This window comes from Phacochoerus africanus, chromosome 1 (genome assembly GCF_016906955.1).
Source record: "Phacochoerus africanus isolate WHEZ1 chromosome 1, ROS_Pafr_v1, whole genome shotgun sequence".
NCBI classification, from domain to species: domain Eukaryota; kingdom Metazoa; phylum Chordata; class Mammalia; order Artiodactyla; family Suidae; genus Phacochoerus; species Phacochoerus africanus.
The window spans coordinates 62,465,593-62,481,945 of NC_062544.1; the positions used below are offsets into that span (position 1 = coordinate 62,465,593).

The 16,353-nt window shown below is 38.3% G+C and overlaps 1 protein-coding gene across 1 annotated transcript in view; it reads right to left on the reverse strand.

Moving 5' to 3' along the window:
* Positions 1-1,395: 1,395 nt before the first annotated feature.
* The window catches only part of CDH6 (cadherin 6), a 126,744-nt gene continuing 111,786 nt past the window's right edge, over positions 1,396-16,353 (reverse strand). The window contains exons 8-12 of the mRNA XM_047767703.1: positions 13,210-13,346; positions 10,563-10,684; positions 8,879-8,996; positions 8,495-8,746; positions 1,396-3,234 (exon numbers count right to left, since the gene is read on the reverse strand). Coding sequence (XP_047623659.1) covers positions 2,744-3,234; positions 8,495-8,746; positions 8,879-8,996; positions 10,563-10,684; positions 13,210-13,346 — 1,120 coding nt within the window. The 3' untranslated portion in view covers positions 1,396-2,743. The remainder of the gene's footprint in view (positions 3,235-8,494; positions 8,747-8,878; positions 8,997-10,562; positions 10,685-13,209; positions 13,347-16,353) is intronic.

The window sequence follows — 16,353 nt, forward strand, 5'->3', positions numbered from 1 at the left end:
CAGGTTCTTGACCTGATGTCTTGGTGAGAAGGAAGTGAGACCAGCACAGAATGATGGAACCATGGCTCTTACTGTTTCCGTGATGTCAGACAGCCTTGATTTTAGGAAAAGATTATTTGGCTTTGATACTTATAGGGCCCTAGTGCAAAATCTTTAGCTCTAGTCTCAAATTATCCAGTTTCTTGGAGATTCACCTCGTCATCAGGTTTCATGATAAGAGATTAAATGGTTATTTCAATATTTAGTTGTATGAACCTGTTCTTGGTATGACTGTCCCATCGTTAGGGTAGGATAAGATACTTTGCCAATTACATCTCAGATATTCCACTACAGAATTTCTTACTTTCACTTATTAGGAGAGAGTAAACCTTACTCTTAAACATTGAAGTTGGTAGCGTCGACCCTTAGACATTCCAATTAATGCCAAAAGTTCAAAAGGAAGACTTTTGATGATACTTTTCTTTTTACAGGACTCTCTTTTTTGATACAATTTATTACATGGCATGAAACATAAGGATAGAGAGAGCTTTAATTTTACAGTAAGTCGTGTGATTACGGTGCTGTTCTATTGCTATAAATAACTAGTTCTTACTAATTAACTTTACTGAGCTATCTTTTTTCCAACACTTACCTGTGACTATCAGTTCATTAGAGTGGACATCTCTTATAATATTTTGTTTGCATTTCTCTGTGTGTATGTGTGTATGTGAAGAACTAGCAAAAGAAAACCTTGTAAGCAAAAAAGGACCTAAGCATGTAATACCTGTTAGTATACAGGGAAGTCCAACAATTCAGGAAACCTAAGGAATAATATGGTTGTAAAAATTTTTCACTCTAATTGGATAACCCCAAAAGATGATATTTCTCTTATTTTAAAGGTGCTGTCTTTACTTTCTGGGTGACCACACCTATTTATAACTTAACAACAATGTGTTTCCAAATAGAAAATATGTGCTAATATGACATTATCCCCAAATGGAAATGATTATCTGTATAAAATTAACATTAATTGAAAATAAATCCCTAAGACTAATAATTGAAGTCAGCATACATATTATATACATACAGAGCCTTTTTTTTTTAAAGTTTTTAAAATGAGGATGTTTTTATTACAGTACTTTGGAAATTTCTGATGACTGCAAAATGGAAGATTCTAATGATAAAAATCATCATACGAAATAAATGATTTGAACCTGCCAAAAGGATTAGTTCAGTTCAATTGAGTCCTCTGGATAATAACTATGATGCTAATTGCATAATTAGAGAAATAATGGATTGGATGGATTGTACATTACTTTTCTGTTGTAGTTTGAGACCATTACTTTATCATTAGTTCAAAGACAAGGATGGCAGGGTTGCCATGGAAATGAAGTTAAAAACAATGAAAAATATTAATGCTTTTGAAAGTCAACTATCATTTTAATTGTCTTAAACACCCCTGTTGAAGGGAATCCAAGTTTTCCCTCTGCAAAGCGTCTTCCAAACTTTGATATGTAGTTTTTCACCATTGAAAATCATCATTGAAATGTAGATTTCAATGTTCATCTACATCTATCACATTATATAAATATACGGATGTTTCCGGATGTGAAAGACAGGGTGTCAAGTTTAAGTGTGACTGGCTCTTACCTCCCCATTAAACTCTTTGAGAGAGGGATTTGAGTTTTATTTAACCTACCTTTACTAATGCAACTTAATTGTGTAAGAAGTATCTGAAGAATATGAATTATTGTACTTCACACTGCTACTTTCAAGTATATTCAAGTAATACTGACGACTATAGACAAGGAGTTAAACTTTGTCTCAGAAAAGTTCCTTTAAGAATGTTTTAAACAGTTAGACTTATTTGTAATTAGCCTACTGCTGGCTGAAATAATTTCAAGTGATCCATGATACATTTGGTGGCCCAAAGTTTAAAATATGCTAAATATTTCCTTTGTTAACATTATTAGCTATTTTCCCGTTCCCTTTATATGGTGCAAGGGCAAACTTTCGCATGTCTACTATATAACAAATTATAAGTCAGTGGCAAGGAATGAGGTCTTATTAAGTGTGTTTTTTTTTGTTTTGTTTTTTTTGGTTGTTATTTTTGAATGTTACCACTTAATTGGCATCATTTCCTAAAAAGGAAGGAGAATCTCAAAACGTTGGTAGATCTGATGTCTTGAATAGTCATTGGTGCCAGAAAAAGATGTGAAGGGCAAAGACTGGCAAATATCATTTTAAATTCTTTGTGATAGAAAAACACACCCATCCACAGTTCATCATCTCCTTGTGAGCTGATGTACCAGGAACAGTGGTTCCTCCCTTATTTCTTTTACTAAAACTATATTTTATAATTAAAGCACAATCCCTCATCCCATTAGCAAGTGAAATGTACAGAGCAGTCAGCGGGAACATGAGTCAATGCGATGTCCTAAGAGACCAGGTCCGTGGAATTAAGCAGATTCCAAACTTGCCCTAAGAGAGCACGGGAGAAGATGACTCCCCATCCTCTCCCCTAGCACGGCGCCTGTTGAGCTGACATGGTTAACCAGATGCACTAAAAAATAAACATTTGCCTCTCGGAAGCTCGTAAAACTGTACTAGAAAAACGTCTCTAACACTGGATCCACACGGACTGCAGCCATTGACTGTTGGAACGGCTAGAACAGAGAACCCTTCACGGAGCAGTGGATAAATAGAAAGAAATAGCCACTTCACATGTTTTAGTGTTGTACTGGAAAATGAAAAAGGCAACATATTAGGAGTCCTTGTCACTGTCCACCCCTCCGTACATATCTGCAAGCTTTTTGAACCGAGGCCCCCAGTCACTAAGGTAATCGTAGTCTTGATCTCCATCCGTGGTCGCCGACTCCAGCGAGCTCAGGGACTCGGCCACCGAGCCGGTGCCCTCGTAGGCGTAGGTGGCCAAGGAGTCGTAGGGCGGGGCGGTGGGGTCTGTGTCATTTTCCTTTAACCTTTGGTTAATGAAATCTCGGACGTCGGTGTTGTCACGCGCTGCTGCAGTCCGTCGGGGTAGAAAAAGGGCTTCGGGCACGATGTCCCTGCGTAATTTGCTGTCCTCTATGGCTTCAGGATTCCTCAGGGTGCCAATATCAAAGGCCTGCGTGTCCTCTTCTCCGCCACCTTCGTCGTTGTAACTGACAATGTTGTCTCTGATGTCCTCTTTGGAAATGATCAAAGGTTCTTTTTTCCGCTGCCGCCTCAGAGCTGCAAACAACACCACTGTCACTGGAAGCAGAAACAAAACCGAAAGGGAAGGGAAAATTAATTTGCCGCCCAATTAAAGTCAGGAAGAAATACTGCTCCAAAGTGAAGTTTTCAAAAATTCTCGAAGAAACTACAGATTCAACTTTTGTTTCTTTAAGGTGGCACTTGCCTCCACGCATAATCAAACCCAGGACCCACCCACCCCCACCCCAAATGGAGTAACCGTTTGAGAGAAAGTTATGACTTAAGTAGAGTGTAAAACACCTTCATATTTTGTCAAAAGTTCCTTTTTGCTTTGAAATGGCAAACTAGTTTCCAGGTGAGGAAAAAAAAAATAATATAAAAGAGCTCAGCCACAGTTGAGAGTACTGCAATAAGAGTGAAAATTATGCTGAACACCTGAAATGCTCTGAAACTACTTATAAGCACAAGGCTGGCACCTTCGGGGATGTGTTGAAGGGTTTGCATAACTCCAGCTCTAAAATAACTTTTGCACGATGCCTCCTTTTTTTTCCCCCCCGAAAAAAGTGTGAAGTTAGTTTAAAACTCAAAGTAGAGATATGAATATTTGCATACTTTTCTTACATATAGGAAATATTATTGCAGGTACTACCTGAAGAGACCCAAATACAATTCAGAAAGCCATTTTGGGCTTCAAGTTCAGCCAGCTCGCCAGATTATTTCTGTTTAGGCTGAACGATATAAACACAGTGAATTGGTAACTTAAAAAATAAAAACAAAAAAACCTCTCAGAGGTTTATATTCTGTAAATTCGCTGACCGGAATGTTCGTTGTTGTTGGATATTTCCTAATTCAGATTAGAGGCAAAACAAGAACTGTGTTTAAATAGCTCCTGATGTTTTTTCACAGCTGGCTACTTAGAACACAGCTGGCTCCCTGTAAAGAGACACATCTACGAATGGACATATGGGTGGAAAGTAAAAACATAGTGAGAGCTGAGAGAGAAAAACAGCCATCTAGGGCAGAAAATGCATTGTTATCCTGGGCTTATCCAGAGGAGAGTAGTATGGAAGAACCAGTAACATCTCTTTACTCTCTCATCTATAACCATCTATATGGTCCAGTTTTGATGAACCATGAAAATTGAATTATCATATTAAAAGTTACAGAATAACGGCTTTTGGTGGATACGTATCTCTCTCTCTAGTAATGGATCTGTGCATACCTATTTAACATTTCACATGTTGATAGTATTAATAACCAGTTATATATTGAGATGGTTCTATGTGCCAAGCACAGTGCTAGGTGATTTGCATACCGAATCAGATTTAATTATCATAATAGCCCTACAAAGTAGGTGCCATCATTATAACTCCATTTTACATAAGAGGAAATTGAAGTTTAGAAGTGTCATGTGTACAAACAATTGAAATCTAGGTCAGTCAAACTAAAAAGGCTGCACTCTTAATTACTGTGCTTTGAAGCATGTTTGTGTTATAGAATACTTCTAAAGGATATATAGTTTTGCCGTTTTCAAGCATGTGGTTGTATAATTCACATACTCCTTTGTTGCCAGAGAGTATCTTGAGGTGTCATTTGTCCCTTTCATTCACAGTATTTATTTGTTCATTCAATAAATATTTATTTACTGCCAACCCTGTGCCAGGTATAGGTCTAGGCACTATCAATGAAAAACAATTAATCAAGAGCCCTGTCTGAATAATAAGGTAGATAGGGTGGTGATGGTGGTGGTGGTGGTGGTGCATGAAGACATAAAAAAATGTATAACAAATAAGGAAATTATTAAAAGGTGATAAGTGCAATGTAAACATGAAAGACTAGGGCAGAATTAGGAAGATGTGAAGGGCTTCTGTGTATGTTTGAGGGCCTGTCTATGTTTGTCTTTGGGGGAATGCATCATTGAGGAAGTGACACTTGAGCAAAGAGATGAGGAGTCATCCAAGGAGCTACCTGGAGAAAAACAGCCATCTAGGGCAGAAAATGCAAGAGGACAAAGCTAGAAGAGAGGCCATGGAGAGGGGGTGTGCCTCAAGTGTTTGAGGTGCTAGACTAGAGGAAGTGGGAGAGAGGAGAGGAGGAGGAAGGGCCATGTCAGGTGGGGCTGTGGATGCTCTGTACACCTTCACTTTACCCTGGGGTCCAGGTGGGTGGAAAATTGCAGGGCTTTGGGTGGAGGGATCCTCTTACTCCACCTTCTAAACAGGTCTCCAGTGTGACATGAATTTGCAAAATGGAGGGTTGTAAGACAGCCTTTGGCATTAGAGAATAGAATCGAGCTCTCTCTTGAACTAAATTCTTTTTTTTTTTTGTCTTTTGTCTTTTTAGGGCCGCACCCATGGCATATTGAGGTTCCCAGGCTAGGGGTCAAATTGGAGCTACAGCTGCTAGCCTATGCCACAGCCACAGCAATGCCAGATCCTTAACCCACTGAGCGAGGCCAGGGATTGAACCTGCAACCTCATGGTTCCTAGTCGGATTCGTTTCCGCTGCACCATGACAGGAACACCCCAAAGACCTAAATTTATTGCACCATTTAAGACAAGATAGCAGGCACTTATCACTTCCTAATTCTTCCTCAGCTTAGGTTGCCTATATCTTGTCTTTCAGACCTACACCTACCTGAAAGTGCAACTGAGTAGAAGAGAGAGGGCACCTTCGGTAATTCAAAGGCATTTGTGTACCGCCTGATTCTCCTACTGCTACAACTGCCTGTATCTTTTCTTATTGGCCCAGTGCACACCTGAACAGAATTTCTTGGGAGCATAACTGCTTAAAAAGGAGAACTTTTTCAAAGCTAACTTTTATAAACCAAGAATGTGAGTTTCTAAGCACATAAAAAAATAAAAATTCTGAGGCAGTAATATGCATTCTTCCCAGTAACTGAGCCCTTCCTGTTTCTCTACCCCCTTGTGGCCAGAGGACAGCAGTGAGATTTTGGGGCTGAGGCATTTGGACCAATTTGTGCTCAAGTCTCATCCTAAAACTAGAAGGTAGCAGGGCATTAAAGATCAGCCAATGTAGGTTCACTTAAACAACCTGACCTTTCTGTTTCCTTCTCTGTAAAAGAGAAGCAATAACACAGTGCCCAGTGTGAAAGTTATGCCAGCTCTAAGGTACCAAGAAGCATGAGATATAGCAGTTGTTTTTACTATTGCTTTATTGACAAAAACAACAGATGCCACATGATGCACTTTATTGACAGCAGATTTCCTCCTGTATCAATGTGGCTTTCCTTCTCTTACAGACACTCAGGTTTGCTGCACTTTCTTCAGTCATCTTGTTTTCAGTTCAAGCTCTCTTTCAGTCTGGAAGTTGCACTGCGTTCTGTAAGCTCATGAAGAAAGTAGCGGACAATGTGGAAGCACCAGAGGTCAGGGGGCAAAGTTCTACCACCTGTGAGCTATGTGACCTGGCTTCACATCCTGGAGCCTCAGTTTTCATATGTACAATGCAGATACATATAGACCAGATGGTTCTGAGGATTAAGTGAGCAAAACATTCATAAAGCATCTTGCCCAGTGTCTAGACAATGATGTGAGCCTAGTAAAGGTTAGATGGCATTTTTCTCCTTTTTAATTAGGTATAGAATTCCGAAGAGACTAGACAAGATGTGGGAAGCACTGAGGCAAATTGGGAGTAAAAAGACAGTGTATTCATTGCAGGAAGGAGATGAAAAGAGAGGACATAGAGACGGGTTAGAAGAAAATAAGGGGGAGGAGAAAGTGGGTAGATGATGAGGGAAAGGAAGTATCCCCTTTATGAGGTGAGGGCCAGCTCTTCCTCCATAGACCATGAGGCCCTGGAATTCTACCCGCGGGTCCCCTGCCAGCCCAGCCCTTCTAAAAATAACCTTTTTAATCACAAAGAATATTCATATCTTTCTCTGGGAAAACAATTTTTACAGACTCACACCATTAGAACACTGCTTTGTCTTTGCATACTGTCAGTTTTTATTTATTCTCATATCTTAAAATACTTCCTCCAAGTCTTAGTCGACAAAGAGAATCACAGTTCTGTAGCTGAGTTTTAAGGCTCTGTTATAATTAGCAAAGTTGATCTGGAATGTGAAATTCTCAAGCAGGGATCCCTAGGTGCACTGTTCTGGGGAAAATGTGGGTCTTTTTTTCCCTTTTCTCAAAGTCACTAGATTGTCATTTTTTAAAAGTTTCTCTCTCTCTTTGGAAACCAGGTTAACTCTGACTTCTTATTTATTTCCCCTATGGTGTAGGTAAGTTTTACCAATCTTAACTTTTATTTTTCAAAGGGCTGCATTAGCCAACATTTGACCTCTTAGTTCGCAGAGGTCAAGGGACTTTTGAACATTTTGAGCTCAACTTGTGTGCTTAATTAGTGGGCTGGGGGTAAAAATTTGGTCTGAATCACTCTTAGACTTTGATTTTCACTTTTATTACATTCATTTCTTCTGGGTCCCAAATTTATTTTCGTAGTCACATAAGTTATTTATTATTGAGAGTCTGAGAAATAATAGATATTGTGTATGTGGCAGCCAGAGAACTATGTTAAGAAGGTAATTATTTAAGTGGGTGGATGATCCAAATAAGTTTGCTGAGTTAAAGAAAATTTATTTTTATTTTTATTTTTGGATTGGGGGGATTTTTTTTATTATAGTTCATTTACAATGTTGTGCTAATTTCTGCTGTACAGCAAAGTGACTCAGTCATACATATACATGTGTTCTTTTTTAAAATATTATTTTCGGTCACGGTCTATCCCAGGAGATTGGATATAGTTCCCTGTGCTATACAGTAGGACTTTATGGTTTATCCATTCTAAATGTAATAGTTTGGACTTAAAGAAAATTTAGCTGCTATTTATTTTTCTGTTTTAGAAAGAAAAAGTCATCACATTTCTCTCTCTACTTTCCCATTGATCTTTAAACTTTACCTTCGTAGAAAGGGCCTTTATCATATACTCCATGCCCAGCAACGTTCACTCTTTGAAAATTTAACATTTGCCCGGTTAAATATGAAACACCCAATGAAATGAAAAGGGCATATTTATATTGCCCTCAAATCCCCGAGATCCATTCCCAGTCAGATAGACAAGAGATTTTTTTGGTGGGTAGGGAAAGATGTGGAAAGACATGGGCAAGTCTCACAAAGCCATTTTCAAGGAAAAACTAGTTCATGGGTGAAAAACATAGATTCCCAGCACATAACTCTACTCACCTAGATCGGACTGTATGCCTTAATGGGGGAGGCGGATAAATCTAGAGAGCCACAGTAACAGTGTGTGCCCCTCAGCATGGGGAGATAGGATGCAGGGAGAAGCAGTTTACCTAGTAGGGTCACGATGCACAGAAGGATGGCAATCAGAGCCCCTGTGCTCAGTCCCGTGGGGTGGACGAGGGCCTCCGCATTGCAGGACTGCATGTTCCCTTGGTGGTCACATGCACAGACCCGGACAGTCACTGTCCCAGTGCTGCTTTGAACTGGGTAGTCGTTGTCTGATATGACCACAGGCAGGAGATAGATGCTCATCTCATGTCTATTATAGCCATTTTTCCGAGTTAAGATTCCCGCGGTGTTGTCTGGAACCGGAAAGCAAAGTGATGAATGGAAGTGGAAACCATGTTATGTGTTGGATCAACTGTGATGGGAGTAGGCAGATATGGATACAGATATAAATATAGAGACAGACAAGGCCCCTTGGGCTCATTTACCTTTGTTGTCTTGAATGGTAAAGTTTGAGCCACTGGCTGCTTCGGGGGCCAAAGAGAATGAGAACTGGTGCCCGCTGTAAGGGTCATCCTTGTCAACGGCTCGTAGGGTCTGAATCAACTAAAATCAAAACCATAAAGCTGCCATAAAGTTTGCTAACTCAGAAGTGTTTCTTACAGTTTTGCAGTAAATTGCTTGACAAAATGATTTCTAATTTTAATTTAAAATGATAACCTCTAAAAAATTTACAATGAATCCACTCAATGCAAAGAATTGATGGATTAGAAATAGAGCCGGGGATAGTACTTTCTTGTGGGGCTATCCTGTGCACTGTAGGATTTTTAGCAGCAAGCCTGCCCTCCTTGCCTGAAACCAATAGCACCCTCTTCCTTGTGACAATCAGAAATGTCTCCAGGGTTAAGAAGATGTATATATACACAATGGAATATTACTCAGCCATTAAAAAGAACAAAATGATGCCATTTGCAGCAACATGGGTGGAGCCAGAGACTCTCATACTAAGTCAGTCAGAAAGAGAAAGACAAATACTATATGATATCACTTATATCTGTAATCTAATATATGGCACAAATGAACCTTTCCACAGAAAAGAAAATCACAGACATGCAGAAGAGACTTGTGGTTGCCAAGGGGGAGGGAGAAGGAGTGGGATGGATTGGGAATTTGGGGTTAATAGATGCAAACTGTTGCCTTTGGAATGGATAAGCAATGAGATCCTGCTGTGTAGCACTGGGAACTATGTCTGGCCACTTATGATGGAGCATGATAATGTGAGAAAAAATAATGTATACATGTGTGTGTAACTGGGTCACCTTGCTGTACAGTAGAAAATTGACAGAACACTGTAAACCAGCTATAATGGAAAAAATAAAAATCATTATAAATAAAAATAAATGAGGAAAAAAAAAAGAAAAAAAAATGTCTCCAGACATTGCCAACTGTCCCCTGGGGGGCAAAATCACCCAGGTTGAGAAACATGGTCCTAGAGTGATACCAAGCTATAAAATATCACAATGATCTATGACAACATTGCAACTTAAGTAAATGGAAGCACTCTTTGGACAGCCTGCCTAGAAATGCAATCTTGACATAAACCATCAACTTGCAAAAAAGCTAGTTTGTATGTGAAACACACAGCTTCAGCTTCTCATTTTAACATGTATTTTAACGGTACACTTCCATTTTGACAAAATGTAACATAATTCTTATATCACTGGCAGGAAAGACTTATTTCAGGTGGGGATAAATGTATGAAACAGTAAAATATTCATGAATTTGTATTACTTGTACAGATGGGCATTGTAAATAAGTGAAACTGAATTACAGGCAATTATAACATACGTTCTAGCTTTTATTTTCCAGTATATATGATAATTAAAAGTATTTGCTCACCAATAAAGATTTTTCCAATAAAGCTGTGACTAATCTGTTTTAATGAAAGCTTGAGACTGATTTGGGATCAGCATTAGTCTTTGAGACTGAACTTGCTTTTCTTAAAAACTGTTCCCTTGTGCAAGTTAAGCATTCATTCTGGCTCTTATTTATTGTATTATTTTTGTTAGCATTTATGTCATAGATAATTCAAAACTAGCCTTCAGCTCTGTGTATCATATGAATTATTAGAAGATCCAAGTTAATCTGAGTTAATTTACTTATGAAACTCACCTGATCTGCTTTTGCTTTTTCACAGACAAAGGTTTCATAGAACTCAGCAAATTCTGGGGGGTTGTCATTAACATCTAGAACTTTAATATATAGAGGTACGCGGCTGCTTTGCTTTGGATTATCTGCAAAATGCCAAAAAGAAAGGAATGGGCATTTATATGTTGATGGCCAGTCTGCTTTAGATGATGGTCACTCACTCCCTTCTCACTCATACATGCATACATGGATTCCCCAAGGCTTCTGTGAGTACCACAGAGCACTATGTATCCTAGTCACACAAAAAAGTAGAATTAGATCGTTTGGTACTTCTGGAGTTGGGTACCCCTGATGGATACCTAGGAGAAAAAGCTACTTTTATTGATACAGTGCAACTGTATAATAAACCCCAGAGTAATACGAAATAAAGAAAAGCTATTCAGGGAAGACAGTTTAGAGGCAGGTTTTAAAGGAAGCCAAGGAAGTAGGCAGATGGGAAAAACATAGAAGGAAAAAGGATGGGGCAATAATGATTGTTAATGGTCTTAGTTTTTAGTTTTAGAACTAGACATCATGTTAAGCACTTTGTTATATTACCTTATTTAATCCTTACAAACTTCTGAGATAGATATAATTATTGCCCCCATTTTATAGATGAGGAAACTGAGGCACAAAGAAGTTAGGCAATTTGTCCATGTTCACAGAGATAGGAGTGGAGCCTGGATTCAAACTTGGGTCTGATTCCAAAGCCTAGGCTGTTCATCTTAAGCTAATGATAGAGCAGAGTCAGTGTTTGAGGACCTGAGATAAATGCAGTATTTTCACTGTCGTCTCTGACAACCTCCATGAGTAGTATGGAAGACAGACTCTTGCCCTTAGAATCAGGAGCTGGAGTCCCTCACTCCAGCTCTCTTCATTCGCTTCATTCCTGTCTATTTTTAGCTCACTCCATAAATACTGAGTGAGCATCTAACATCTAATTCGTGCCAGCCAGTATTTGGGGTGCTGGGAGACATGGGGAGCATAACAAAGATCCTGCTTCCTGAAGCTTTGTTCAAATGGGAGTGGACAAAGTATAAACACATAAATACCTAATGTGCCAGATGGCAAATGCTAAGGAAAAAATTAAACAGGAAAAAGGAACTGGAGAGAGATGGAGGTGCTACTTTGGGTGGAATGACCAGGGATGGTTTCTCTGATGAGATGCCATTTGCACAGAGACATGAAGAAAGAGAAGGATTAAGCCATGTGAATATTTCTGGCTCTCGAGGTAGAGGCAGCAGCAAGTGTAATGGTCTGCAGTGGGAGAGAGCAGGTTTTATAAAGCTCTCTGCCTCAAAGGTAGTTTAGAAATTTAGAGAATAAGATTCTTAGGCTCCTTTGCATCTAAAATTTTCACATTATTCTTCCAAAGTTAGAGCTCCTGAAGATGAAGTTTTAAAAGGTCTTTATCACTAGTACTTTCAAATATGTCATAGAAACATTAAATCTTAAGAACAGAAATTTTTATGTACAAAGCTTAAAATACATATGAAAGACTGCTTCAGTAAATAATAAAATTTCATGGTGTTATAAAAAATGATCCTTTTCAGTGGGAAATAATTTTGTAATTTTAGAGCTTTGAGTATGCTCTGTCATTGGTGTCCACATTGGTCCCTCAACATAAATTCTGAAGATCAAATTCTTACCTAACAAATTTATAATGAGGAGTTCTTATCACTATCAAAAAGCAATGCTTCATCTTGTCCACACTGGTTATTTATTATTCAACCCATTACCTTTCATTCACTTCAAATCTCATGAGTTATGTTGACAAAGAATATTACTGTAATATGCCATTCAATATGGAATATTTCACACCAGATTCCCAACTAAGCTAAAAATGTTCAAACTTTTAAAATCAAAACCAAAAACTAAAAAATGAGCTATAATTTACAGGTCTATTTTTAAACATTTAAATGCTATTTTAAAGATTCTTTTCCTTTCATCTCCTTAGGTCTACACATTGTGTTTACATTACACAATTTTTACTGGGTGTAATCATTTTATTTGACGTATTCCTTTGGCATAATTTTTCTTTGCCTTAAATTTCTTGGGGACTGCCATGAAATTCATTCTAAACATCGTATGGATGGTGGTTAACGTTGTTCACTTTGGTGTACCATGGAAAAGTTAAAATTTATCTCTCTTAATTCTGCAAGGATTTTGAAATAGACATCTTACAGAAAGCTAGAGGATAAATATCCAAAAGATTTCTAAACAGTGCCTACATTTTAGAATATACTCAATCCCTACCTCCTCCCCCCTACCACACACACAACGTCTAATGGTGAGCCCATTTCTTTCAGCTGCTTCTGTAATGTTCTGATTTGTAAGCTTTTTGGAATCAAATCCAACATGTAGCAATTCAATCTAGGTTGAGAGAGGCATTCCCATTTTAGTTCTCAAATGGCAGAACCTCCACAGTCCTTCTGTGTTTACGAATGAACAAACACGTGTCTAGAAGAAACATTAGTGCAAATTGTTATAGGGCTCTTTCCCTCACTATGTATCAAGCAGGATCATCAGTACATGGTGATGAGGTGACGAGTTTCAGCTGCCCGTCCCAGCCCTTGCTGAGATATGCTCTCTCCATCAATAGGGGACAGCAGTCATGAAAGGCTGGACTTACTGATCTCTGTTGCTATCACTGTAATGTTGTGCCACAGCAATGTTTCTCGGTCAAGAAGTTTCGATGTAAAAATCGAACCATTTCCAGAATCGATGTTGAATATTCTGTCCATATCTGTGTGTCGATCGACAGAATACCTGAAAAATGCAGAGCAGAATTTGGAAAGGTTTTCTTTGTATTTGCTACTCTCACATCCTAAGACTATTCCCAGAATATCTGTTTCATGACTTTTTTTTCCTACTTGGAGCACACACTTGAATATCTGTAACTTAACATTAAGCAAAATATTCTGAAAAATTATTTCTTTACCATTGAGGTTTTAATAGTAAACCCACTAGACAGGTTGCATGATTTTGAGTATCATCACTTTATAAAGTTTCTTTTTTAAAATGTAATTTGGATCAAGTTTACATAGTGATTGATATATGACCTTTAGAACTTTTGTGTGTGTGTGTGTGTAAGTAGGGTTATTGGTTATTTTTTTTATTATTCATCTTTGTTGTTGTTGTTGTCTTTTTGCTATTTCTTGGGCCGCTCCCGTGGCATATGGAGGTTCCCAGGCTAGGGGTCCAATCGGAGCTGTAGCCACCGGCCTATGCCAGAGCCACAGCAACGAGGGATCCGAGCCGCGTCTGCAACCTACACCACAGCTCACAGCAACGCCGGATCGTTAACCCACTGAGCAAGGGCAGGGACCGAACCCGCAACCTCATGGTTCCTAGTCGGATTCGTTAACCACTGCGCCACGACGGGAACTCCTTTTTTTTTCTTTTTACAGCCACATTGGTGGCATGTGGAAGTTCCTGAGCCAGGCATCGAATCAGAGCTGCAGCTTAGGCCTGTGCCACAGTTACAGAAACACTAGATCCTTAACCCACTGAGCAAGGCCAGATATCAAACCCACATCCTCAGAGAGACAACATCGAGTCCTTAACCTGCTGAGCCACAATGCGACTCCCTATTCATTTTATCTTAAAACTGATTATATTGAAAAAGCAAAAGATGGTTATGTGGCTGAGGTTAGTGAGGCAGGAGAGGGAGAGAGAAGATGAGCTTGGGGAGAGAGCCACATTCTGGACTGTAGAAGGATGGGCTGGCCACGGGGAGGAGTGGGAGTTTATTCTAACTCAGTGTGGATCTACCAATGGATTTTAAGCGGCGGAGTGTCACCCATGTTAAACCCATGTTTAGCAAAGAACACTGGCGGAATTTAGGAGAATCATTGGATGGTGCTGTCACAAACGTGAAAAACAGGATTTGAAGAAGATCATAAAATTCCAGTTTTGATATGTGGAGGCTGAGGTGCCTAAGGAAAATCCAGAAAGCTCAAGATGAACATTTGGACTGACAACCTAGATTCCTATTCAACCATCTAGAAAGAGGAGGGAGAAAAATGCTTGCTAAGAACAGAGTCACTTAAAGGATGAGTGAGGAGGACGGAGATACATAGGGACTAGAACAGTGTCCAGAGCAGAGTGGGAATTTGATAAATATTTAAAAAGGAGAATTTGGAGAATTCAAGGAACACAAAGAGGTGTTTTAGAACCCAAGAAGGATAAAATGTTCAACACTGAAACTGATGGAAGACCAGTAGATTTTTGATAATTGCTATTTTTTATAATTTATTACTAGTTTTTGGAATAGCTATATGTAAGGGGAAAATATATACACTCTGTTTTAGAGAGGGAAGCATTAAAGAGAAAACTCAAAAGAGAGTTGATATGCTAGGGCCATAAGGAACAAACACTTGCCCATTTCAGCATAACATGTATACCATGATAGGGGATTTTAAAGGGTCAGCTCAGTAGAAATATATTTTAAGTAAATGTCCTAACTAGTCATACGCAGGTGGAGTCATGAATGCTTTAAACTCTTATTACTAACTTGCAAGTGTACCATGTTCCAAGATTTTATTTCAATTAATTATTTTGTTTCAAAGTACTACTCTTAAATAATAATAAACAATATATGTTATCTTAATAAAATCTATTTTTTCATCCAACAGGTGTCTAAATAAAATAGATATTCCATTATTGTAGGCTATTTAAACCTGATTTTAAAGAGAATTAATGAAGTTCACAATGGATACATATATGTCAAGCTGGATTAGAATATTAGTTTCAGTTTATATAAATCTAGTGTTTTATTATCAAAAAGGTTGAAACACATGAAATAGCTACTGTTTTGCCATTTATGTCATGAATCCACATTTATTAAGAATTTAGCCAGGAGTTCCTGTTGTGGTTCAGCAGTAATGAACCTGACTAGTATCCATGGGGACTTGGGTTTGATCCCTGGCCTTGCCCAGTGGGTTAAGGTTCCAGTGTTGCCATGAGCTGTGGTGTAGATTGCAAACATGGCTCGGATTCTATGTTGCTATGGCTGTGTTGTAGGCTGGCAGCTGCAGCTCTGATTTGACCCCTAGCCTGGGAACTTACATATGCCACAGGTGTGGACCTAAAAAGCAAAAATAAATAAATACATAAATAATAATTTAGCCAATAGCATTGAACTTTCTTGATAATCTTTCTTCATTTTAAAATTGAGAATGATAAATATTTATAGGACATAATTACCAAAGAGGAAATCTCCCGTATTCATAGACTTTATAAGGAATTTAATAATTTTCTACAAATATATCTTTTCTCTCATGAAAAATGTCAAGCCTAAGACATGCTGCTTATTGCCTTTATAAGCTGTTACAATTATACATGGTAGCAATCTTCTTTCGTTTCTTCTTCCTGCTATAGTTTTAAGTTTTACAAGTAGTCATATTTTCTCACGAAACTTTGACATAAAGGGTAAGAGGTGAGGAATTTTTAGTTAAAGGCAGCTTTCAATTTTAAAGAGAATGTAACTATTTTGGAAATACAAAAATTGTATATTATTTTCTTAATTGAAAGATTTAAAAATTAACAGAAAACCTAAAATGTGTACATTGTTTAGCAAAGATGCCTCATTTGAGGCACACAAAGTTGCATTTTTTTTTTGTTCTTCTTTCCAGAGTGATTCCAATTTATATCTAAAAATTCACTGTCCAGTCACATTAATTGTAATAGTAATTGATAAGGAAAATGGTAATCAATCGATCAGAACTATAGCAGATCATTCTGCTGGGTAGCTCTTGTTTTTCCCTCTAGAACT